General features: G+C 38.7%; 1 protein-coding gene across 5 annotated transcripts in view; it reads right to left on the reverse strand.

Moving 5' to 3' along the window:
• Positions 1-6,701: 6,701 nt before the first annotated feature.
• Positions 6,702-25,923, reverse strand: part of kcnc3b (potassium voltage-gated channel, Shaw-related subfamily, member 3b) — a 28,536-nt gene continuing 9,314 nt past the window's right edge. The window contains exons 2-5 of one of the 5 annotated variants that reach the window (XM_054599031.1): positions 15,958-16,939; positions 14,624-14,818; positions 12,789-12,809; positions 6,702-6,856 (exon numbers count right to left, since the gene is read on the reverse strand). In XM_054599031.1, the coding sequence (XP_054455006.1) occupies positions 6,702-6,856; positions 12,789-12,809; positions 14,624-14,818; positions 15,958-16,939 (1,353 nt within the window). Of the gene's footprint in view, positions 6,857-12,788; positions 12,810-13,538; positions 13,661-14,623; positions 14,819-15,957; positions 16,940-25,923 lie in introns of those variants that run through there. The other 4 variants (XM_054599036.1, XM_054599033.1, XM_054599035.1 and 1 more) reach the window with 4 other exon arrangements.

The following is a 25,923-nucleotide window of genomic DNA, read 5'->3' on the forward strand; positions in this document are numbered from 1 at the left end:
GTAACAACGTGAGGAGCAGACCATGTGATTATTTAATTCATGATATACCTCTGGTCTCTCTCTTGTCACCCCAAAGATCTCCTTTAAACTGTCCATCCTTGTCATGACGCTTACGTGGCTCCTGCCGCAAATTTGTGTTAACCGGTTACTGACTCCTCATTAGAGAGAAGGCGAATGCTAGAAACTTAACACTGTGAAGACAAGAACAGAAAGCCATTAATATTAAGTTCACAGAGAATTACCAGAATTTGTAAGAAATCATGTTCAAGTGAAATTGAAACTTAACTAAAACGTGTAACATTTCAAGCACTAGATTGGTTTATAGAAGAGCTCCACTAATATAAACCAATCTCATATTTTGGAATTTGTCAATAACATTATTTTTAATTACACAGTTTTATGGTGTATTATGTACAAAAGGGGAAGTAATCAGGGATTACCATTACCTGTAAACTGCTGGTTAACTGTGCATGTCAGAATGAATAGCACACATTTAAACTGTAATGACAACTCTTACACAGCTAAAAAAATACTGTCTATCTCCAACATACAGTACAGACAGAAAGTCGGCATGGTTGTATTCTTGAATAACAAAATGTAAGAAATGGTGACAATAAAACTAGTGGCAGACAAAATTAGAAAAACAAACAGTAGACTGAATGAAACAAGCTGCCAGCCAACTGACCAGCACCGTGCTCCCCACACTGCCAAACCTCAGCAAATCATCATCTTTACAGGAGAGAATTATGTACAAAGCATTTCGAACAAGATTAGGTGATGACCAGGTCTACACTAACGTGTGTGTTTGTGTGTGTGTGTGTGTGTGTGTGTGTGTGTGTGTGTGTGTGTGTGTAATTATTTTCATTTGAATGATATGTACAAAAACACATTTTTGACAGATGGACACATACAAACATACTCAATGCTCTTCATGGAAGTTTCCACATTTAAAACAAGTAATAGAATTACACATCCGGCTGACACCATTTCAGGAGGCTTAACCCCCAACTTCTACGTCATGCAAACACAGGTGCAAATTCAAGAAAATGTTTGTCTACAAGGGTAGGTTGAGCAGTCAAATCTTTGCCTACACTTATGGCAAACAATTCTTGTATCACATGTGCTGGCATCATGCATTATTTACCGGGAGATTAAACACTTCTGTTGTGGTCTCATCAGCAAACATCAACCCGATACAAACATCATCCTTTACTGCAGCCGCATAAGCTCTTCGTCTGCTCTTCATTTCACCCTCTTCCTCTGACAATTTCCACTGTTTAGTTGCAATTTTCTCCAGAGAAAAGCTGTTAGCAAGACAGTTAATATTTTTGTATGGTAATTGTTAGGGAATTAGTCCACCAAGAATAAAAGGTCCTCATCTATGAGCCTATCCTCATCTAACCCACCATGCTCACCCAATAAGCACAGACTGTGTAATTGTATTAAAATAGAGTCTGGATGTAAATTAAAATGCAGAAGCAATGCAATGCCTCCTCATACAAATCTTATAAAGAGTAACAGGACCTTCTCCTGGTGTCAGATGCATGAATCTGTGTAATTATCCAAATAGGTCCATTAATAGAATCTTAGTGCCAGATTTATAAACTCCTGTATATTATACGCCTTCTTCTGTGTTATACTTTTCACAAAACTGTGCACATGTACACTAGTTTAAAGACACACCACTGTCTGTTTGGGCACAAACCAGACTTTTCTGTCTCCTGGCACCGGTAACACCCTGAAACACAGCCAAAGTCGCCTTTGTGTTGTTACACACAGCCATTAAGCACTGGTGCTGTGAATCATAACAGCTTATTGATTGATGAAACTTGTAGGTCAAAGTCAAAGGAATAGTCCAGCTTCTTGGTGAACTTCTTTGATTAATGCAGTTTGCCTCAAAAGGATTGATAGCTTGTTTTACCTCAGTGTGCCCCACATTACATTAGTTTCCCTAGTTCTTTATCATTATATATTAGAACTCATTTAGTTAATATTACATGCCATATTATGCAAGATAAGAACACAGAAAAGGTAAACTGGTGCCAATCTCATTGCACATTTCAAAGTTGATGAAACTGCATTTTCGACCCTTCCTATGACAAATTAAACGACTGTGCTTACAGTACAGCAGCTTTCAGTATTCCTTTGCTTGTCAAATTAAAATACAATAGTGTGAAAGTAACACACACCACTGTCTGTAACACATACCACACATACATGCCTCAACAACAATTACAATATTTACATGTACTTTAGATTTATATTCAATATAATACATTGCATTTAGTTCATGTAGAATCATTTCGTATCAAAGCAAACAACAATGTGCCAAGAACGCAATTAAAATTTTCTTTTGTCATTACAGCTGAATTAATAATAGTATGCTTTAAAAATATAATGAGAAATAATACTGTAAAGTAACAAACAAACATACTTTGTTTTTGAATTACACACACCTGTATGTATGACCAGAAAGCCAAGTTAAGTGGTGTAGTTAGGTTAGTTTGGACTTCATTGAGCACTAGAAGATAAAACCTTTCTGATGATAGATTAAATCATTTGTATGAAACGTCTTGCCCCGCAATCACAAAGTATACATATATACATTAATTCTGTATGACTTTAATGTATTCACATGTGTAGATACAGATATGTACATATTCAATAATAACTACTGACCTATTAAGCATTGCTTGGAAGGTTTAGCTAGTTAAATCTAGCTAGTTGCATGAATGACATCAGAGCCTACGAGGGCCTCATAGAGGCACTTACAACATCTGCCTGTTTAGTTTACTTAAACCATGTCTACTTCAGAGTGTCCTAGAGTGGGTGATTTGCATTGGCCACAACTATGTGATATGACTCTTAAAGATCAACAGAACCACAATTAAGACATTCTTCAGATCCAGTGGTGATACAAAACAAAGAAATACAGTACTTCTATATTCATAAATGTTAAAATTAAAGTATTGTTGTGTGAGATTATGTTTTTCCTCACACAAATTGTCATTCAATTGTGGCATTAAAGAATAATTCACTGCAGCTATATATAACGGATGGACAATTCCCTAGACTGTAACGGAAAATGTACATTCCAAATAAAGTGGCATACCAGTATAAATTAAAGTATCACAAGTTGTAACATCCACAATATGGAGTCATTTTAAGATAATACAGTATGCACCTTAAAAAGGTTTCATGAGGTTTGTGCGCTGAGGGAAGTGATCCTTACAAAAATTACAGACCAATACTCAGGTGTGCTGATGTGGACTAAGATTTCGGTATTGAGCCCAGGTCAATCAATGTGTGTAACTGTACTTATTATATTTTTTACAAATCATTTCCTGCTCGATAAATCAACTTAAAACTTACTATCCCAGAGTTTCCCTACCTTCCGTTACTTTAGGTTGACATTATACATTAAGGAGCTGCTCTCAAAAAATGCTTGGATTCACTGGAGAAACAAACCTCCGCATGCTGTTTCAGATATTTTCAGACGACACAAAATTATTGTCATTTTCTTGACATCATAATGGTAAATTGTAACACAATTGAGAATAATCACAACTATAAGCAACTTCCGTTTGAAAATATGTGCGGTGGCCTTCAAAAACCTGTATCAGACAAAGCCAGTCAATCATTACTTCTTGCAGTGATTGTGGTGGGATCTATTGTAAATGAGACACTACAACTTTCACAAACCTCTCAAACCCCAGTCAACAATAGATTCACGCAAACATTCAATTGATGTCATAGTTTCATCCTGAATCACAATACTGCATATCTAATTTCTCAAAGTTGAAGAGTCTGGAAGCACATTGATTTTTTGACAAAGTGGCAATCGGGACCATAGATTATGACCATAAGAATTTCAGGATCTGACTCTCCAAACAATTAAATACTCTCTTGTTACACCTGCGGAAAAATGTCGGCTCCAAGCACTTACAGTTTTTTCCTCTTGATTTTAGTCTTACTACATTTCTGTTTGTTCAAGAACTTAAGTACAGTTAAATACATCATTGCATCTTTTCGAGAAATGTTATTTTAGACAATCAGTAGTACAGAAAAGTAATTTCTTACAATGAAATACACATTACCAATACAAGTGAAAAAAATATAAAACTATTACAAAACTGAAACAATTAAAAGTGGCAGCCACAACATCAAAAAGTTCAAAGGACCAGTAACACTGACTTGAAATAAAACAAGACAAATGGCTCATGGTGTCACAGTAATACTCCTTGAATAGCTGAATCAAAGATACTAAGTAGACTGCCTACAAAGTCGGTGCATTTTTTCGATTAAAAATAGATCTGCATATTTATATATGTATGTGCACAGCATCTTTTCCAGCATTAAAATAATATTGCATTTTTATTGCATACGTAAACGTATCTTTTTTTTAAGGTTTTTAGCTCAACCTTTACACAAGATGTATTTTCATGTGAGAATTGAAGTCTGAGGAAAAATCTCAGTAACAAAAATAAAAGCTATAAATTGCTCAAAACAGATTTGGGAATGGTATATTGTAAGCATTGTAATTTTTTTTCTATAATTAATATAATTAATAAATTGCATTTTGTCTTTTTGATTTGTATTTTTCAAAACTGTTGTAGACAAACATTTAAATCAAAAACAAAATTAATCATAGAAAAAATATTAGTAAAAAACATAAAAATGAAGCAGAACAGATGTTAAGAAAAGGTGAACATCCTTAGTGAGAGATGTCTGATCAGGTAATCTCAACCTCATCATTTGTTATAATATGGTCTGTGTTTTATCCCAACATGCAAGCTTTAAAGGTTAGTAATAACATTGACTGTTAGTAAAGTGCTTGTATTTTTTTTACGTATATTATTAATTATGTTGTTATCCGTATCTGATTTTATAAGTTGCTATATTTTATGTAGTTAGTTTATGTATTATTTAAGTATCTTTCTAAATATACTGCAATAAGATTTCCTTGCAAAATTGTGGGTCTACATAGAAGTACATATTTCATTTACATGACTTTCCTGATTAGCATTTTCAAAGGTCCACTCAGTCATTAACCATCATCAAAAATAAATTATTTGCTGAAGGTGAAATAGCTTAATTGTGCTAAGACTTTCTGAGAGACAAAACACAGTTAGCATGTAGCTAGCCAGGCAGCTAGTCATGAGGTCCTCAGCTATGTTTTAACCAAAGGATTTAATTTCCCCCAGTTTCAAATGCTAAAAACTAAAGCCTGATACATTACTCTCCATCTAGCGTCATCAGTGCAGAACCATCTGATTGGGTGTGGAGCTTAAACATTAATTTACATTAGGGTCATTAGGTTTTGCTAACAACCAGCATTGCATATTAGCAAGCCGTCTTGTCAGAAAACAAACCCACGTACACAAACATAAAGCAAGCATTGACTTTTTTTTATCTGCTTACAGTTCATCTGTCTACTGTAAATACCTTTGAATGCTTAATTTCCTACGTATAGAATCATATTTTGTCAAACCCAGCCAGTGGTGTGATATATAAAATCCCGTTTTACACATACAAAACATGTATTGGCCCCTCCAAGTCGTGGCTTCCCATCTCCAGCTAACCTCATCCTACTCCCCCCTTTTAAACTAAACCTGTGCCCTTGTTAACAACTAAACTTGTGGTACATTACTTGCAAATCTGGCAGCTTAATGGCTATTGAGAAAATGTCTTATACTTTACTAAATTACATTTTATATATATTTTCGGGGCATATAATAGAATTTATATTTTTGTTTGGGAATATGATTGTTATCATTGCATATGATGCATAAGATGATGATAAATATGTAGAAATGTAAGAGAACATGCTTGCAACTGCTAAAGAAAGTGACTGAATAGACCTTTAACTGTACACTGAACGGTAGCAATTGCATACATGGGACCCTGATAGCAATGTAATAAAACAAACTACAAATTTAAAGAGTCATGTTACGCTGCACAATTCAGATAGCTCTTATGGTACAATATTTGTATTTTTTTCATTTAAACAATTTTTTTTGTTTTACATTTTTGACAACTATCAACATAAAGTGTCCAATTATGTCACAATGATGACATGAAATGTTATTACCAGGTCTTATAGAAGCTCTTTAGGCTGTCTTTTGGACAAAATTACCATAATGATGTCTACGCTGTAGGCTACATACATCAATATTCACAAAAGACAGAAAGTAGAAATCTTTTCAACATCAATCTTATCTATAAATGTATTTATGTCTTTGGCTAAATGAACTGCAGTATCCCATATCATGGTCATTTATCTGGACAGTGGTGAGAGCTTTTTGATCGTTCCAGAATATTAAAAAAATGGATGTCCACCTACACACTTAATCCTACATTTTATAATTTACCTGTGCACATGTTTTAATAATGTTGTTTTAATCTCTGCTACTATTATATTTACTAACAGATCCAAATCTTATTTATATTTACATTTCTTCTTATGATCTAAAACAACATTGTAGGATTTGTTTTGACCCCATCAGCTAACCTGATTCATGCATCATAAACCATTAGATTCACAAGACAAGGGGTCATTTTCTCTAAATTCAAGTTCATTTTATGTTATTGCTATTGTTTTTTTTGCACGGTGTACGATCCAAATGGCGGATTTAATGCGATCAGTCCACAGCTAATCCAAGGCATTTCTTATCATCCAATCAGGACCATCCTTTTTTTTGCTACAAAATGGAGGGGATGGGGGAGCGACAGCGGCGCAGTGGTCCTGGGGCCTCATAGGTTTCAAAGGGGGGGCTAGTGATAGGAGCGAGCCGCAGTGATGACCCGGCCATTCCTGATATGTTATTGAGACTGCGAGATTTTTCGTAGCCTGTTGCTATAAAAAAAAATATTTTAACCACCGAAATATTTATTATATTATATTATTAGTGATTGATATCAAATGCAAATGAAATAAAAGAAAACCATGGTGGAAATTTTTTGGCATGTTATGACAATTTTTCCATATTCAGTTGATTTGTTATGAAGGTTACATAGCATTGAAACATGAACATGAGGTTTAAGATGTTATAAGAAGAAATCAACATTGAAAAGAAGCACATTAGTGGAGAGAATAAATTAAGGATAAGAAATTGAAAATGTTATCAAATCATAAAGACATATAAAGGACAGACGAGGACAGAAACACACAAGACACACAAGACAAAACAAGAAAATGCGAGTTATGATATGTCTTTCTTTTCAAAACAGAAAAAGCAAAATATTCTTTGATATAAAGAGTTTTAACACCTATAATAGACCCATTGAATAAAGCACCCAACATTTTATTATGTAAAGCGCAATGTGTCATGTTCAGGTGTTTTAGACAACTATACAGTTTAACAGAAAAACAGGTAGTAAATACATAGATATCACTGATACAGTGTAGGAGTTGACCACATGAAGTTCTAGGTGAAAAAGGTTGGACTACTAATGAAGTTTTGTAGAGTAATTAATTGTCTTGAATTACATTTTAAAAACAGCCCACTTAGGATTTGTTTAGGGTTCCTGCAAACTTCAGATGGCCAACATAAAAATGTTCTCCCTGCCACATTTAAAAACATTTCCTATTCCCCATTAATAGCATCTTGTAGTGGAGATCAGTTTGCATTTTGTTACAGTGGGAAATGACACAGCCCACTTGTCCACTTGTGCAAGAAACTTTGAAGTATAATACATGGTATTTGAACGTAGGTTTACAAAACCAATTAATCTGAGAAATAACACATTGGCTTTTGTGTCCTTTCCCGCTGTATTTATGTGTAACAGAGCATGCAAATGTTGAATTCCCCCTGTAGGAGGCAGCCACAGAGATGACAGTGCTGTGCTGTTGCATCAGGTGAAGTGAAAACAACATTTATAGATAGCAGTTAATCTGCCCTATCAATGGCTAACTGACCCATAATGGATGGAGTTTTACAGCTTTATAAGGAATGTGATACATTAAATGAAATTTAATTTAGAATGAATGCAATAAAACTGCAATGCTAACAGAGTTTGTGCCTAAATTACCAAGAAAGTGTATATTTTTGTAAAACTCCAACCATCGCAAGGCCACAGTAAGACAACAAAGAACACCCATTGCTACAGTATGACGCCCTTTGTCCTTCCTGCTGAAATGGAAAAAATATAATGTGGTTCACAGGGGCCACCACTCTAGATTACGCCTCATTTGAGCAAACCATAAATAAAAGTCCTTTTTTTATTCCTACTAGCTCAGGCACATTAGTCGGATGGCAACTCAGTAAAATATTGATGATGCCCTTTTCCCTGGGTTTCTTAAGATGCATGTCCTACAAAGCTGTCTGAGAAGCTGTCTGGTCAATCTGTGGTGCTGCTTCAATCTCAAGTTTAGTTCCACCGCGCAAATGTATTGAGACACATTGTCCGGTTGCATCAAATGGCAGCCATTTTTGTGATGCTGATTCAGAGTTAAAGGGAAACAACAGGAGTGAGAGAAAACAAGCATACCTGTTTTTAATAGCAGAACTACAATAGATGCTTGCTAGTAAATGCAGACAAAAATCTCGTAAAGCAAGAGGTGGATATTGTGAATCTTAAATTAACATTATCTAAAGAACCCTTCACCTGGCCCTAGTGAATAGTTAAAGTTACAATCCTTAATATTTGGTGAAATCAAACTCTGTTTTCGATACTAATTTTGTTCATTACTTTTTAGTCAATGTCGATTGAACGCATTGAATACATTCAGTATAGTACAGTAAAGTAGTTTTAATTGTTGGTGGTGTACTCCACCATTCCTGTACTGGTTTCGCAATGCCTTCACGTGCACAAGACATTCACAGTAAACAATGTATGCATGTAATCCATCTTAATTTTATCAATTTCTTATCAGCCTTGTGCTCTCTGACACGGTGTCAAAGACACTTTCAATTTTTTCAATGCAATCCAACTGCTGCTGTAACGTTTCTGACATTAAAAGTCAGAAACGTCTTGTTTCTGCCGTTAAAATATATATATGGCATACAAAAATAGAAAACAAATTTACTATGCAAATATTATACTTTACTTGGGTGCTACCAGTCTAGTCTGAAACCAGGGGATTTTAAAAACTTGTCAAGTGTGATATGAGTTAAATATGTATAGGGAAAAAAGAGTCCCCATCTGATGACAGGATGAAGTTGAAACTGATGAAGAATGATGTAGATGCGGCAGTAACATGGTTCTGATGATTTGATATACGTAAGTGACCGGTTAGGTTGGCTGATTGGTACTTTAATTTGCTTCTGCTGATGTTTAAAAGTATTGCTGAGTCAAATTCAATATAATGATAGTTCTTAGAAATGACAATAAAAATGCTGATAAGGTTAATCATGTCTCAGCCACTGCAGTCTGTCACGGTCTGCTAGCTTCCTCCTCACTGTGCTAAGTACTGTATTTACAACATCAACAGGGGTTTTGTGCTCCGGGGTTGTCTATCAGGGGAATTAGTGAGTGTGGCTGTCACTGCAGTCAGTGATGACATAATTCCTGCCCAAAGTCACACTTAATTTACACTACGGAGGGAGTTCATACCTACCTAAAGTCAGACTTTAGTTACACTTGCACTGCAGTGGCTCCCGGGGATGGGATGGAGAATGAGTTTTAATCACAGAAGGAGGAGGTAATGGAGAGGGAAAACACAGAGGAACAGAGAGATAAGAAAATCTGCAAATATTCTGACCAGACTGTCTACCAAGGAAATTATGTAAAATGAAACAGATTGGACCGAAATTATAGACTTAATCATTCTTGTATGTATGTATGTATGTATGTATGTATGTATGTATGTATGTATGTATGTATGTATGTATGTATGTATGTAGAAGGCAGAGAGCTACTTGACTGCCTCTATTATGTAAACATACATATGTCCTTTGATTTTATGAGCATGTGGAGGACACAGGATTTGCTGACTGTTCAGATGCTATTCTTGGAACAACCCCATACTGTTATCATTCTTACATGGGATCAATTGCCTGTTAAAGACAATGTGATCTCCTGTTATCCATTATAAGATGTATTGATCTCCTCATGACCGTCAAAGAAGCCACAATGTGTCGATACAGTACATACAGTACCTGGGGTGTCTTTTCGGGAAACTAGATGACATGCAACTGTAACGCTGCATTCCACTTGCTAGCGGTATGTAGGTCTTACAGACATATATGCGTCAGCTGTGGTCATTAAAGCTCAAATCCATTTCAACTGTTATACTTCTCATAAATATATATACATATGTGTATCATGTTTTTGTTTTCTTTTGTAAGAAGTAGGTAAAAATCTGGGCTGAGACAAAATAATATTTGCAGATTGTTGTGATGAGGAAACCTTGTAAGAAAATAGTAGTATTGTTAGACAGATTAGGACATGCAAGACAATGTAGGACAAGTTTTCCATACCGAGTACAATGACATACAAGAGGACACTTACATAGTTTCACACAAAAGGAGTTGGCAAGTAAGTGAATATTATAAAACCTTTGGTCATGAAATATGATTCCTCCAACAATCTACCCTAATAAATGTCTTTATTATGAAAAGGGAAAAAACTGCGTAAATAAGTAGTGTGATTAAATGTGGAAGGAGAGCAAATACACCTGGCTTACTATAAAAGTTTATTACTTGTAACTTTTTCTTTCTTATTATGGCTTTAGTTGAATTTAGTAATGCATAATGAGGGTTTTTTTGTCAAATAAGTTCTTAGAAATGACTGAACCAGTGAGATTTTTGCCAGTTTTTTCTTGATTAATATAAATGTTGTGTAGGCAATTACCTTTTATCATTCCAATTCATAGAAGAAAGATAATAGGTGACGGTAAAACTCAAAGGAGAACACAGGAAGAACATAGGGGAAGTCAAAACATCAAACAACAAAACACAATTGTACAAAACTCAAAGACGATAACAACAAACAAAAGCCAAATATATACATTTGAAATAAATCTAACTTAATCTTAGACACATTGGAAAGATAAAGTGTTCACACTACAACAAAAAACTCAACACAATCACTACAGAAAAAAGTACACACCATGTTGGAAACACAGGACATAAATAAAGCACAAACCCACAAGAAATAAAAGAAAATAAAACAACTGGTACACATACAGTGAGAAACTGAAAGGAGAGAACAGAGAAGTAGAGAAAGAGACAGAAACAAACAAGACCCTTGAAGAAGGTCTAGAGAAGTGATTGGGAGTGGGCAATCAAAAGGGTGATTGACCGTTTGACCTTAGTGAGACATGCATATTGCATTGGGTGAGTAGGAAGTCAAATTCCCAACAATCAAAGAGAAGAAACTGAAAAGCTAATAAAAATAAGTCTGCAAAGACATCTTATGCGTATCTACTAAATAAATCACAAATGAAGCACACAAGAATAAGTTTTGCATGGCGTGAGAATCCCTCTTTAAAAACAAGTAGGAGAAATATTTTTTTATCAGAGGAGAACAGGGACATAAAGTAAAAGCAGTGGGGTTTTTCTTTGTAATGTTTGTCTCCCCCTAAATCACAGATTTTAATTGATTGTTAAGTATGTGGGTTTTAACAGCCACATACACAACTTTTAATATGTAGCCAAAGATTTATTCACACAATCACTGGGCGTCAGGTAGGTTATATGTGTATCACAGGGCTGTTTACACAGAGCTGGTTATCAATTGCCAGAGATGGCAAACAGGTCAAATGTTACTGGTATTTAATGTAAGCACCAAGTTAAATCTCTTTATCCAGTGCAAAAGGCTCAACATCTTAAATATTATAGATAACATGTCAATTATAGATCCCCAATTAAATGTATGAATCATAGTGTAGCCCAAACCCTGAAGCTTTATGGTAATTGACTCCAGATTTGCTTTAAAGAGGGATTTTTGCAGGACTTAAATTGCAGTTTGTACATAAGAACCATTGAAACTGAAGCAATGTGAAGGACCTGTAAGTGAAGGGCTTGGAAAGCTCAAGGCTTGCTTACCTTAGACACTTTTCAATCAAATCTGTCTTAGCGCTTGTCTGTCTGTCTGGTCAGTAAGTGTGTGAGTGCAGCTCATAATCCTTTTGATTTCTATCCAGGCCTCAACAGCACAAGTACAAAAGGCCCTTGACTTTGGACTAAACTAGGCACTGATAACACAAATACATGGTCTAGGGAGTAGTATTTCAGATCCATTACACGCTCACAGCACAGTATTTTTTTTAAGTGCATAGTGATAGCTGGCCTTGTTTACAAAGCTGAATTAAGACACATTATATCAGTTTCAAAATATTTGCTTGTTTTCAGCGTGGCATGTTTCAAGAGGTACTATCCCTTGACCTGGATGGCATCACTGACCCCAGTGACCTTGGGCCTTGGAAAGATGATTGGCATACAACTATTCACTCAGTGTCACAACAGTGTGAAACTATCAAGGTTGGCCAATTGATTTGACATAAAATATGGCATATGTACATGCAATTGTGCCCATCTTTGAGCCTGAAATGAATTCTAGCACAGAAGGATTAAGTGCCATTGAGTATGTTTATTCTCTGTATGAGTACATGTACATATATAGGTTTTAAAAAAATGTAGAAAGAGTTTGTGTTCAAGGCAAAGCCTCTCTAAATTGCAGTAAGTTATTTTGTTTGCCAAGGTGGAGGTCTGTGGGGTAAGGAGAAACACAAATAAACACAGTAGAAGGGAAAAACAAAATTAAGCCACACACGACAACACGAACACAACACGAGGCATTGAGAGGACAGTGTATAACACGTAAGAATGAAAAAGCCAACATACACACGCGTGATATGACACAACCTGAAGAGAGAGACAACAACAACAACACAGAGGCACATCAGACAACAACGTGACCCGCTGCTCCTGTTCAATCTTCTTCAGTATTATGTTTTCTTAGTTATTGACACAGGACACGACAACTGGGTTATTTTCACTTGAGCTGCTGGATGTATTTGCACATGTGCACATCCCACATGGACGCGCTCTTGCACTCATACCTGTATGCAAGTTGGAAGCTCTCACACAGGTATACACCTCTTTGTGCACACTTCTTATTGTGGGTGTTGTTAATAAAGATTGCCCCTGAATTCACAAAATGTTTATGGAGTTAGGATATTGGGTTTCATCGGATAAGATACCTCAAAAATCAGACACACCCTAAAATGCCACCCACCCCGAATTCAGATTTAGGCGCTTCCTTACCTTCACTCAACTGTTTGCATTAATCTCTTAGTGTAAACCTGACAGCACACTTTCAGAACATTTTCACCGTTGTCACTTCAAACTCCATTGAACATGTAGACACAACATTGTGGAAATGGTGGTGTATCTGTGATCTGAAGTCATGCATAGTGTGTGCAGCTACGTCTCTGTTTGCAGGTGTGTTGGAGTGTACTGTAGTTTGTGCAACTGCAAAACATGCTACATGATGGCGAGCCAGATCAAAATTTCTGTATGTTTTCAGTCAAAAGTTGACTAGGCTACGGGCTCCATTACTTTTTAACCATTTTTGTCAGTGTTACCTCTGGTCTATGGTTTGATCCAGGAGGAGGTGGAGTTTGCATTGAGGTCCTGCTGTAACAGAGACCCTTCCATCTTATACCAATCCTCAGTCAGAGGGGAGTCTGGGCTCGGTGCCAGGGCTGCTGCCTCTAGTTTGTTGTCAACAGGGGATGTTGAAAGTTTGGAGGGGAGTGTGAGAAAGTGTTTTGGTGCAGGTTGGCAGCAGTGGTGGTGGTTAAAATTGCAGTAGTAAATGAATAATGGTGTCAGGTTTTTATGAGCACGAAGTTAATGCACATTGGGGGGAAAGGGTGTGTGTGTGGGGAGAGGGGGGGGTAGTTAGGGTGTTGAACAAAGGAAAAGCAGAGGGGGAAATAAGGGCATGGGTTTAAAAATTGAGGCAGAGGAGAGGGAAAGTGTGTGGCAGGTTAGGGAGGGAAAGTCATCACATAAGGGAAGGCGGGTGGGAAGGAGGGGGGCAGGAAAAAATAAAAAGGACGATTTAAGGTAGGAGAGAGAGAGAAACAGAGAGGGAGAAACAGAAGTGACGAGAAGTAAATTAATGCATGGTCAATTGTTTGAGTCCAGAAGACAGAGAAAGACAGAGATTGTTAATGAGCATGAATGAATTTGATGTTATGGGACACAGAACAAAATTCACTGACGCCATGGAAAGAAAAGAGAAAGGAGAGAACTAGTGGGACAGGAAAAAACAATTGTCTGACAGAAGAAATAAAATATGATACCAAGCAGAGATGGAAACACAGACAACATGAATGTGAAGAGTTGGAAACAGTAGAAGCAGAGCAGAAGAGCCTTTTGTATATGCATGTGTTTTAACTGCATGACTGTATATGTGTTTTTTTCTGCTAGCTGTGATTGGAGCTGTAGTTGAGGCTTCCAAAGTTCATATGTGCATCCAACCTGTCTTTCCTTAATGTTTGGATCAGTTGTTATATGTATACAGTTACCTCTGTGTACGTATCGGCATCGGCTGCACAGACATATATAACATGTATGTTTACAGTATGCTGTGCCCGGCATCTTGCTGTGTGGATCTGTTTACGTAAGATGTCCATGTTTTTGTATCTGTCTCCTGGTGTGAAACGTACCTTTCCGCACATTCCCATCTGTGGCGCGGAATTCCCTGGTGTTGAGCAGGAAGCAGGCACGGTCCTGCTGGTAGCGTTCCCGGGTAGGCCCTCGCCCAATGGGGCTCCTCTCGTCTGGGCTCAGCACCTGGTCGATGTTGGGACAGTCCTCGTTAGCCAGGGCGGCCGAAGCTGCATCACCGTTCTGCTTGGAATCTAGAGAAATAGGTGGAGGAACCACACACAGGAGAATTATGATAAAACTATAGAAAAGAGCATTTTGTGTGTCCTACTTATCCAAAATGCTAATATATGTTTGTATTGTTGATCAAGTACGAGAAAATGCATGTCATAAATGTCAATATTTCTTGGCAATTTATAGGAAAATTATCAAACTTTTGCATCCTAAATGTACACATTGCTTGCTTGATTCTATTTTACATAACAGTAAATTTAATTTTGGACTAAGTTAGGCTTTGGTAACTTGCCAATATTTTGAAAAGCTTAGAGACAAAACAATCGTGTTTATATATATAATGTACATACAAACAGTAGGCCTGAACATTGGTAAACCGTCATTGTCGTGTGGTAAATAATGTTTAAGAATGACGGCAGTATGAGGCATTATGATGAAATATGTTACAGCATGTGGTGGTGATACTGTAGAACAGTCTTGGAGCCGGTTATCAAATTGTTGACTGATACAACTTCCCGCAAAAAAAAAATCTACTGACACCACAACCTACAGGAAACCTTTTAGTCTGGAGGGAAGCCAGGCAGACAAGATGTAGTAGAAGCACTGATGAAACCAATATTTTCTGGCTCACTGATGACTAAGGCAGTAAAGTAATGCATTAAAGGTGCATTATTGTTGAATGTGACTGACGCCTGATGCTGCAGCATGTAAAGAGCAGACCAAGAGCCAAATTACCTCTCCTCCTTTTTACTGCTAATGCCAGAGAGGAAAAATGTGCAGTCAGCTCAAACTGAGATGCATTAAGCTGTTTTAATAGATAATTGAGTTCATTTTCCTTCCATACTGTTTGTTCTTCACTGACAGATGGATGCCTTAAGGCAACTGTGGACCGATCAGTTGATCATAAATTACACATAAATTTTGATGGGCCAATGATTTCTCAGGAGTGGATCCAGAATCAACTATGGATCGCTTCTTGATAGTGCTTCTTTGGCTCTCTAATCCTCCACTTGACCCCTGAAATCATCACTGTGTATGCCTAAATCAGCAATTATTAAACTGTCACATTCCCCCAAAGCTAGTAGTCAGTTTTGATTGTAAAAGATAATATTTGTAGACAAAATAAAGAGACTCAACATGAAGAAAAAAAATCTCTCACCTCTGTTAATCTCTATAATTTCTTCCTGGGCTAGAGGACAATCTCCCCCGAGGCCTCCAGGCCCCATCACTCCTCCTAGGACATTTCCCAAGAGCCTTTGTGGTGATGCAGTAGCCATAGCCAGGGCGTCTGGCTTGCAGTAGTTGGGGGACCCTGGTTGGGGTGCTCGGGGAATATGTTTGTTTTTCTTTTTGGGCAGCTTTTGTTTGGCCATGGCCAGAGAGTAGTACATGCCGAAGTTGTTGACAATTACAGGTACAGGCATGGCGATGGTCAGCACACCAGCCAAGGCACATAGAGCACCCACCAGCATCCCTGACCACGTCTCCGGGTACATATCTCCATAGCCCAGCGTGGTCATGGTTACAACGGCCCACCAAAACCCAATGGGAATGTTCTTGAAGGCGGTGTGGGCGCTGGCTGTTGGGTCATCTGGGTCTGCGCCAATTCGTTCAGCATAATAGATCATGGTGGCAAAGATGAGGACACCAAGGGCTAAGAAGATGATAAGCAGGAGGAATTCATTGGTGCTGGCTCGCAGGGTGTGGCCCAGGACACGGAGGCCCACAAAGTGGCGGGTCAGCTTGAAGATTCGGAGGATACGGACGAACCGAACAACACGCAGAAAGCCCAGGACATCCTTGGCAGCTTTGGAGGACAGCCCACTCAGGCCCACCTCCAGATAGAAGGGCAGGATGGCCACGAAGTCGATGATGTTGAGGCTGCTTTTGAAGAACTCAAGCTTGTCTGGGCAGAAGGTGACTCGCAGCAGGACCTCAATGGTGAACCAAATGACGCACACGCCTTCCACGTACGTCAACCAGCTGTCAGTCACCACCTCGTATACAATCTCTTCACGGGTGATGTTGCCCACCGTGACGTTCTCTGTCTTGCTGAGGATGGTGTTGAAGGCCTCATGCGTTTCCATGCAGAAAGTGGAGATGGAGATGAGGATGAAGAAAAGGGAGCCAAATGCCACATACTGGAAGAAAGAAAGAACAAAGATAGAGAGAGAAAGCAGAAAAAGAAAGTGAGTGTACAGAGTCAGTTGCAAATCAAGAAAGTCAACAAGGCAAAGAGAACATGGAAAATCATGAAGAAAAACCTTAAAACAACAGCATAGAAATACAATAGGAGGTGTGTATAGATATAACAGCTAAATACTACAAAAAAACTACTACTGACTGTTTCTCACTCCATCATGGCCATCTACATTTAGGTATTCACATCTAAAATGTTGGACCCATTCTAAAAATGTTTTTAAAAAATGCCCCCAAATCTTTTTTTTCTCTTCACTGAAAAAACAAACAAAGACATGTTTTGTAACGGACCAGAGGGCAAGTGAAGCTGCCCCAAAAAGGACCTTGGCACAGTTTGACCCGTTGTGATCAAAGTCCAAATATAATCACACTCATTAGGCCTGATCAAATTGTATCTGACAGTCATAAATGATTGTGATGAACAATGAAGCCATAAAATAGATGTGCTGTCAGTAATATGTCACATCATGTGCCATCAGGAAATGATGACTTACAGAGATTATAAAATCATAAAATAATTTAAAGCTCTATAAGTTTAATATTAAAATTGTCATATTATTTTAACATTATCATACAGTATATATTTACATTTATAATTAGCTATGATTTGATTTAAAACATTTAATTAAAACGCATATGAATAAGCAAGTCACACACTTTTGGTTCAATTAAAAAATATAGTCCGACACAAAACCTGTGGGTCCTGACTGACATTTTTGAGACTTGGACAAATGAAACAAGACAAATGGAGGAAAGTGCACAGAAAAAGGAGAGAAAGTCACAATGCATTAATGTCATCCTGAGTCCAAAACAGAAAGGGAAAAAATGGTTGTTAAATTCGAAAAAATGATACTATCTTATTTTTGGTACTCTGCTAGAGAGGACACATGAGAAGATGGAAGGATGACAAGGAGGAAAACAAACTTTTAAGGATAAGATCAATAAATAACTGTATGCTTTAGTCCAGCTAACGAGTGAAAAATCCCACACATCAATCCCAAATCTCACTGTGTGTTCTGTGTTGTTAGAGTCAAAACATGAGTGCAGTTTCTTAGCAAATATACATTTGTTTACAGACTTACAGTACGATCTCAGACCTTGCAAACAAGGAGTTGACTTATTATTATCACATGTTTACATGGATGGAGGATTCCCCTCCTCCACTTGATTGATGGTGAAAGTAAGCTTAAGGTTTACATGAAACACGTTTGTAACTGTAAGCTGTTTCATTACTGTTGTTTTTGTAACTGAAAAGAAGAAAACAAATAATAATATAGTTTCAGGTTTTTCTTGACATACAATGTCTTACAGCTCATGTTTGTTTGTGTACTTCCAAAACTTTGTCCTCAGGGTAAATTTCCTAAACAAAAACCAAACAATAAGCTGTTGTATTCTCAATGAGTTTATGTTTGGGGTTTTATTGCTTTTTGAATATCGTGTGATCTGCATCTGTCTATATCTACCCAAGCTTATTACTCTACTGTAACCCACTGAATCAATGACAGTAGCGTGATAACACCAGTGTGTGCTGCTGCACGATCTTTCCCCGTTGTGGTCCATTCCAAGCACTGCAGTGTATTTATAGAGGCAGTATACTTTGTGCATTATCAAATAAATAATAAAACAGACAATGCATGAAGAGTAAAAGAGAAAGGTAATTCATACTTGAGTGGAGCACATATATAAAAGAAGCCTGAGAGCCTTCATCGTATTGTGTGTGTCACCGTGTATTTTCGACATTATGCCTTTATGTAATATCAAGAGCAACATACTTATAAATGGAAGCCTTAAAACTAAACATATGTGGGGAACCAGTTTGCGTTATTTTTCTTGAAAGGGCTCGCTTCTCTCTAACAGCTTTTCTTTGATTTTGAAATTGGATGAGAGTCTACACATATTTCTCTAAATGCCTTCATGACAGAAACACAGTAAGCAGAGGACTTAAGACTCTGAGCGACTGTATTTATTGAGGAGATTAGGTGACAAGCATTTAGCCAAAGAAGTGACCTTCAAGGGAGGTCAGCGACGTCAATGTTAAATATGTGATTTCAAGTTTTTTTTGGTATCTGTTTGTGGTTCATTTAATCTCGGAACTGATCAGCTATCAGCCTGATGACGAATAAGGCTTTGGGTGCAAGGTCCTATATTTCTGGGGTGATGGTGTAGCCAGCGAGTATCTGGGCCCAGTCTTTCCTTCTGTGCGTTGCTCATTGTCTACAGTCGTATTAGCAACTTGAGATGAGCAACTGGAGTTGGAGTTGAGAAACGACGCATACGACCGGATTAGTTCACAAGTAGCCAGTTTACAAGCTAATTTAAAACCAATCAAAAGCTAAATCCTCCTCAGACGATAACTGATGGGTTCCAAGATTACATTGCGTTCAAGGCGTTACACCTCCTTTGCTCTTCACATGGACTGTTAACCTGTATTCAACCAAAGAGAACTTCAACATGATTGGTCAATACTGCTGTGTCTACAAACAGATACCAGAATGCTCCCGATACCAAAATCTTGTCACGTTGCCTATTTATAGACATTGTAAAATTACATTGCAATGATGTGTTTTTAAGGATAATATCCGCATCACAAATAGTTTGACACTTTAGTTTACCAGGTTTGTTCCAGGTTTTCTGATTTTCTATATTCTCACAAGCATCTACCACCACCGTCCCAACTCTCCCGCCTTTTTTTTACTCTCCATCTCTTCTCCCTACTTCTTTTCTCCTCTGGTATGTTTCTCACTAGTTGGTGTCTGACCTACTTTCTCAGATTGCTGCAGTGCTCTACCCCTCTGTATAATGAAAACACACACACACACACACACACACACACACACACACACACACACACACACACACACACACACACACACACTGAGGTTCTCAATCATCCTCCTACCTCTTCCCCCTATACAAGCCCCCATGTCCTAGGTAAGCATGATAGCACCAGTGGGACCTCCTAAGGATGCCCCCTTATCGGCTGGACACCAGAAAACCTTCACATTTGCAAATCAGGGCGAGTTGGGCCCTGAAGTGTTATGCACTTATTCTTTTGTGACTGTTGCCAAAATGATATATATATAAAACACTTATACTGAGGAGATGATCAGCACTGGTAGTTGTACAAAGTACTTAAATGTTGAGGATGATTAGAAGTGTGAGATTTGTCATCAAAGTCAGTTCTTTCATGCTTTTAAGACCTGAAGAATGTTGTGATTACACATGTACAAACACATAAACACAAGTGGCAAAACTAGAGTATCATCATATTGTTTATGTAGGCTACACAGGTGGAAACACATGAGGAAGAGGTGAGAAGCAGACCAGACAGCTCCATGTGGTAGAAAGTAAAGTTTAAAATTGTTAAACAAAAATTAAAGGGAAAACACTCATCTGCTGATCTATTTCTACACTCAGACATGCCTGAATTAACATACTCTCACTCGAAAACAATATTTTCTAAGCCCTCTGTCTTTTCTTGTCAGGCTGGTATAAGCACATATGCCAGAGAGTTGTAATGCAACTGCAAGCCCCTGCAGATCTGCAGATTCAACCCTTTTCTCTTAATTAAACTTTGGTGTCAGCTGGGAAATCATATACACACAGGAAATAGAACATCTGTATTTAAATCCAGAGCCAGACCTGGGCATAGAAAGAAAAGGTAGAATAGTCGGTATAGGCTAAATGTACGTGCGCCATCCAGCCATAGGGGCATTCTGACGGACTCCATTTTTTGTAAAACCAGCAGTGTGGCCAGATCGCAATCAGGTGCTTCCTGCCCAGTGGGTCAGAAGTGTGCCAAATGCACTTTTGGTCATTGTTTGTGGCCAGGGTCAGCGAGGTGCATTAGGTGGGATCAGAAAGCATGTATTATTATAGGTGGGAGCATTAAAGTCTGTGACAATCATGGCCAATCACATTAACCACTTTCACCCTGTTTAATTACAGAGCTAGCACCGTAATGACACACTGACAGGTTGGGAATCCTGTAGTTTCCTGAGTTTTCCTCAGAGGAAACCTATTGTTTTCTGGAACTGAAATTATTTCAAATGTTTAGTTTTGAAACCTAACATTCTCTATCAAATCATGTGGCCTAAAACAGCCACCCATACCTGTATTATAATTTTAAAAATTGCGCTAGCACAACATTTTGGCCAGCCTCTTTTAAAACACCTTGTTGATGTGCAGAAGAAAAATAAATGTGCCATCCAAGAGGCACCAGCTAAAATCTTGCCTAGGACACCAAATTGGTCAGGTTCATCTCTTTTCAAATCTAACAGCCGGAGACTGAAATACTAAACTTGATCCGAAACAACAGTGAGGACGCACTGTACAGAGAAAGCTAGACTTACCAATGACACCAACACATGCAGGTCTAAGAAGGGCACAAATTAACACTAGATTGCACTGAACATTAACCATGATAAGTGCAGCTTTTACCTGCAGCACTGTGCTGCTAATTCGACCATGTAGTTAAAAGCCACAATACAATATTGAATCAAAGGTCCATTCAGGGTTTCAGTAATTAAATGATACAGTAGTTCAAAATGGCAGAGCACAGTGGATTACACATCAAATCAATATTGATCAATCCATCACAGCAGCCAGTCCTTTTTAAATATGCAGCAGCATGTGGAGCAGAGATCTGCTGTTTGATAGAGAAGACCCCTACTGTTTAAAATGCACCTAAAGCCAAACACATGGTGTGGATGCGTCTATGTGTATACTGTATGTGCTTGTGTTTACATGTGTTGGCGTAAGTGGCTGGCCCAAGAGCGTGTGTGTGTGTGTTTGTGGACATGACTCACAATGTGAGACAGACAAACTGCCTATGGGCACAGGAGGTTTGTGTGCACACTCGCTGATCGCAGATAGTGAGTGGTCACTACATGAGCAGTGCATTGAGTTGATGGAGAGGGATCAGTGTAAAGAGACAGAGAGAGAAAGAAAGAGGTGGAGGAAGATGATAAAAGGAGGAGTAGCAATCTGTCACTTCACACTTATTCATCTCCTGCGGCACTTTGTGTCTGTTCTCTCTCTCCATCCCTCTCCTCACTGCAACAAGAAGGTATGTGTGTTTTCTGGTCAGGACGGCCACAGTAATGCTCTGAATATATGATTCAGAGGCACACTGTAATGTTTGTGTGAAGCTTAATGCGTTGGATCGCCTACAGTAAAGTTACCATGTGTGACACCTGCAGTCAAATGACCTTCAAGGCCCAATAGAGTCACCCTCGCTCTCTAGACTCTGAAATTAGATTTGGAAAGATCATCAACATAAATTTAAAAGAGCGGGAGTCAGAGATGGAGAGGGAAAGAGAGTGAAGCAGATGAGAAAGAGCCTCTGAGAGAGAGAGAGGGAGAAAGAGAAAGGAGGAGAAAGAGAGAGATAGAGAGAGCAATCGTAAAAAGGAAGTGGATGATAAAACGTTGATTGTGTTTCGATGGATGAATGAAAAAGAGAGTGAAGGAATGGAGGGAGAGGAGATGAAAGGACGAGCACAGGAGAGAAGACAATGGCGTGAATCTCACCAATCAAGGGGAGAGAGCAGGGCATTGGAGAGTGAAAGTGCAATAAAGAGACGGAGCAGAAGAAAGGAGGAGGTGTTGGGAGAGCATCAATGTAAGTGATATAACCAAGGAGAGATTGTCGGAGCTGATATTAGCCCTACAGGCGTTTTTGCATGCACGGCGGTGCGCTCTTCTTTAACGGGACCCGAGTGGCGCTGTGTTTACTGCGGCACGATCCAGAAGAGCTTTATCATTACAGTATTACCACAGCCCTGCCTGGCTCTCTCTGTCACCATGACAACCACTGCGTTAGCCTCTGCTTTCAGACACCAAGGACAGGACTAAGCCAAATACTGCTCATACAGCTGGCATGAAGGGGCTGAATGTAGAGGAGCGAGAGCAGAAACGTGATCATTCAGACTAGCTGCCGGTCGATCAATAAAAGATTAACATTTGTGAGGTCAGAGACCTTGACAGAGATATGAAGACAAATACAGGATTTTGCTAGTGCTTTTGTTCCATGTACACCGATTGTGATATTTGATCAGCATTAGTATGACGAACAGCGCCCCGGTAAGAATGAGCATGTGGAGTCTTTCCCAGAGGGCAAAGCAAATGGGCGACCACTGCTACAGAGTCAGCAATGATAAGAAGACATTGAATAATGATGTGAAATCTGTGCATAAATGAGGCATGAAAATGAGCATTTAAAGATGTGGAATACAGCACATTCTGCTGAAGGGCAAACTGGGTTAGGCTTGGATCAGGTGATTAATCTATTATCTTAGGTGAATGGCTGCAGCCATCACTCAGAGACTTCCCAAGTAGCCACTTAGCGTGCAGTGTGAGTGTAACCTTGGGTGGGTTACAGGAATAGCCTTCAATTTTACCATCATCATCACTGTTGTCATTATCACTGTTACATTCTGAGAAACACTAGGGAGTAATTGAAGGCTTTGCTAGTTTAGGCTGAGATTACAATAAGAAAAACTAAATCCTAATATAAAAGTCAACCTAAGAGTGAAACACTCCTGAAGAAGACAAAGAGAGAGAGTTCCTTCAAGGGACATGGCGTGTTAAATGGACAAGCAGCAAAACTGAGTTGAAAGGAAGAGAGAGAGAGAGTGTTTCATTTTTTCCTCCATGCATTGAATTATGAATAACTTTAGTGGCTTTTAGCCGTTTATGACCCTCAATCTCAAGACTTCCTCATGTGAGTTTAAGTACTGCTGGCTTGGTTCATGAAACATCTCTACGCTAACCATAGATACAGTATTCCGACTGTTATGTTACATTAAGTCCACAAAATACAGTTAAAACCACATGGAAAGCCACTGACTGCCCTTATCTATTTCAATAATCTGAATAATCATTTAGTGAAATGTTAAAAAAGGTGACAAATGACCATCCTAAATTAGTGAATTTAAAGCAGCTACATTTATTTCTACCAACAGTTGTATGTGAAAGGGGTTTGTTTATAGTGACGAACACACAGAGAATTATTACCTGACTCAGACGTACCCACTGCTCAAAAGAGTGTTTTAGCGTATTGTTTTGATTTCTTACATCCTGCACCTTTACTGTTCTGATTTGTTCTCACAACTCTCATAGCGTTGTCTTTAGCTGCAGTAGCTCTGATAAACTCACTGTAAGTTTACCTGCTCAGCACTTAAGTAAAGAGCCAGATATTTCCCTCAAGAGACAAAAAACTGAGCTAAAACAAGAGCAAATATTAGACTTCCATTCATCAGTTGGACACAAACATAAATTAAGGATAAATAATAATGTTGCTCCGTATGTGTACAGTAAATAAGCAGCTGTTTGCTAACAGGTTTGTTGTTATATTGACTTTAAAGCTAATAATATATCAATACTGTGTTGTTAGTGCTGCATCAAAGTCATCAAAAAAAAAGATATTGCGGGTTTAAAGGCATTGACTTCACATTTTAACTATAAAGCGAGGAATTTCTTTCTGTCCTTCACAGATCTCCGGAACCGCTCATCCGATCTGCTTCACACTTGGCAGGTGCATTGCTGGTGATCCCATTGAGTGCTTTTGTCGGACTGGTGACACGTTCAATATTAATAAACTTTTAATAAACACGCTAACGGCGAGGCTTCAGCATGTCATCAGGCTCTCCAGCTCAGCATGTCATCTGCAGCGGGCAGACAGTATACGCTGTTTGCCTGCTGTGGAACAGTCATTTCCAAATAAGCCTATTTGGAAATGATTTGGCCGATTTGGGTTTGTTTTTCAGGGCTGGATTTAGTGACTTGAGGGCCCCAGGCAAAGGCTGTCTTGCTTTATTATTTACCCTCTCTGAGAATGTGGGTTTTGGCAGTGGTAGAAGTAAAACTATTTACTATTAATAGTAAAACTACTAACACTGCACAATACAAGGTTTGCATTTAAATGTTCAGTTAAGTTGACTTGTGAGTGAAAGGCTAGCATTAATAGCACAATGTGTTTAAGCTTTTAATTCTAACATAGACAGAGAGTAATATCAGATGAGATATCACATTTTTGAGAGCATCTCTTCCCCTCTTCCTGTCCCGAAAGAACAGAAGCTGTGTCTCGCCTCAAGGGAAATGCAATCGACATGACGTGGAGGACGTCGGTGTCCGAGCCAGGACAGGCAGTTAAAGCAGAAGATTGGAGCCCCTGCTAGGGGTCACCCAGCATCCAACATGGGACACTGCGGGATAATGAAGGGCAGGGAATGTAAGGAAATGGGTGGTACTGGTAGAAGTAGATAGGCTGAGAGGATCGACATAACAGGGAATCCCATCATGGGATGGTTCCATGTGTTGCATGATTGTATATGTGTGAAACGTGTGCGGTAGGCTCATCAACACCTGAATGCAGGAGGAGATGAAGGAGGAGGAGCGACTGAGGTTTGGAAGATGGTGTCACTGAACTTCGAGATATGATGAGCTTCTGCTCGGGGTAATCTTCGCGTACATTTCATTTTCTGAGTGCTAAAAACACTGACTCTCTGAGGTCAGTGCTCTTGGAAGCAATCCTAGTAAAATTTCAATCACAACACAGACTTCTGTTTGAGACATTCAGTGAATGACTCAACACCTTGACACACTACAGCGGAATCAGTAAGCTCTCCTACACATACATACACACACACACACACACACTCACACAAACACACACACACACACACACACACAAACACACACATAGTGCTGTATCTGCTCTAGTCTTCAGCTCCCCTCCATTTAATTCCCTGCAATTATGTCAAACCTTTCTGAAGACAAACAAATACTGTGTGGAGGTGAGTGAACTGTACACGTGTCTGTTCTCTCTCACCTGCTTTGTATTCACTCCGGATTACTGCAGAATGCTATGTGCATTTGTCCTTGTGACGCAGCCCTCCCCGTCTTTCTCAGTCGATCCTCCCTT

This window comes from Anoplopoma fimbria, chromosome 5 (assembly GCF_027596085.1).
Source record: "Anoplopoma fimbria isolate UVic2021 breed Golden Eagle Sablefish chromosome 5, Afim_UVic_2022, whole genome shotgun sequence".
Classification (NCBI taxonomy): domain Eukaryota; kingdom Metazoa; phylum Chordata; class Actinopteri; order Perciformes; family Anoplopomatidae; genus Anoplopoma; species Anoplopoma fimbria.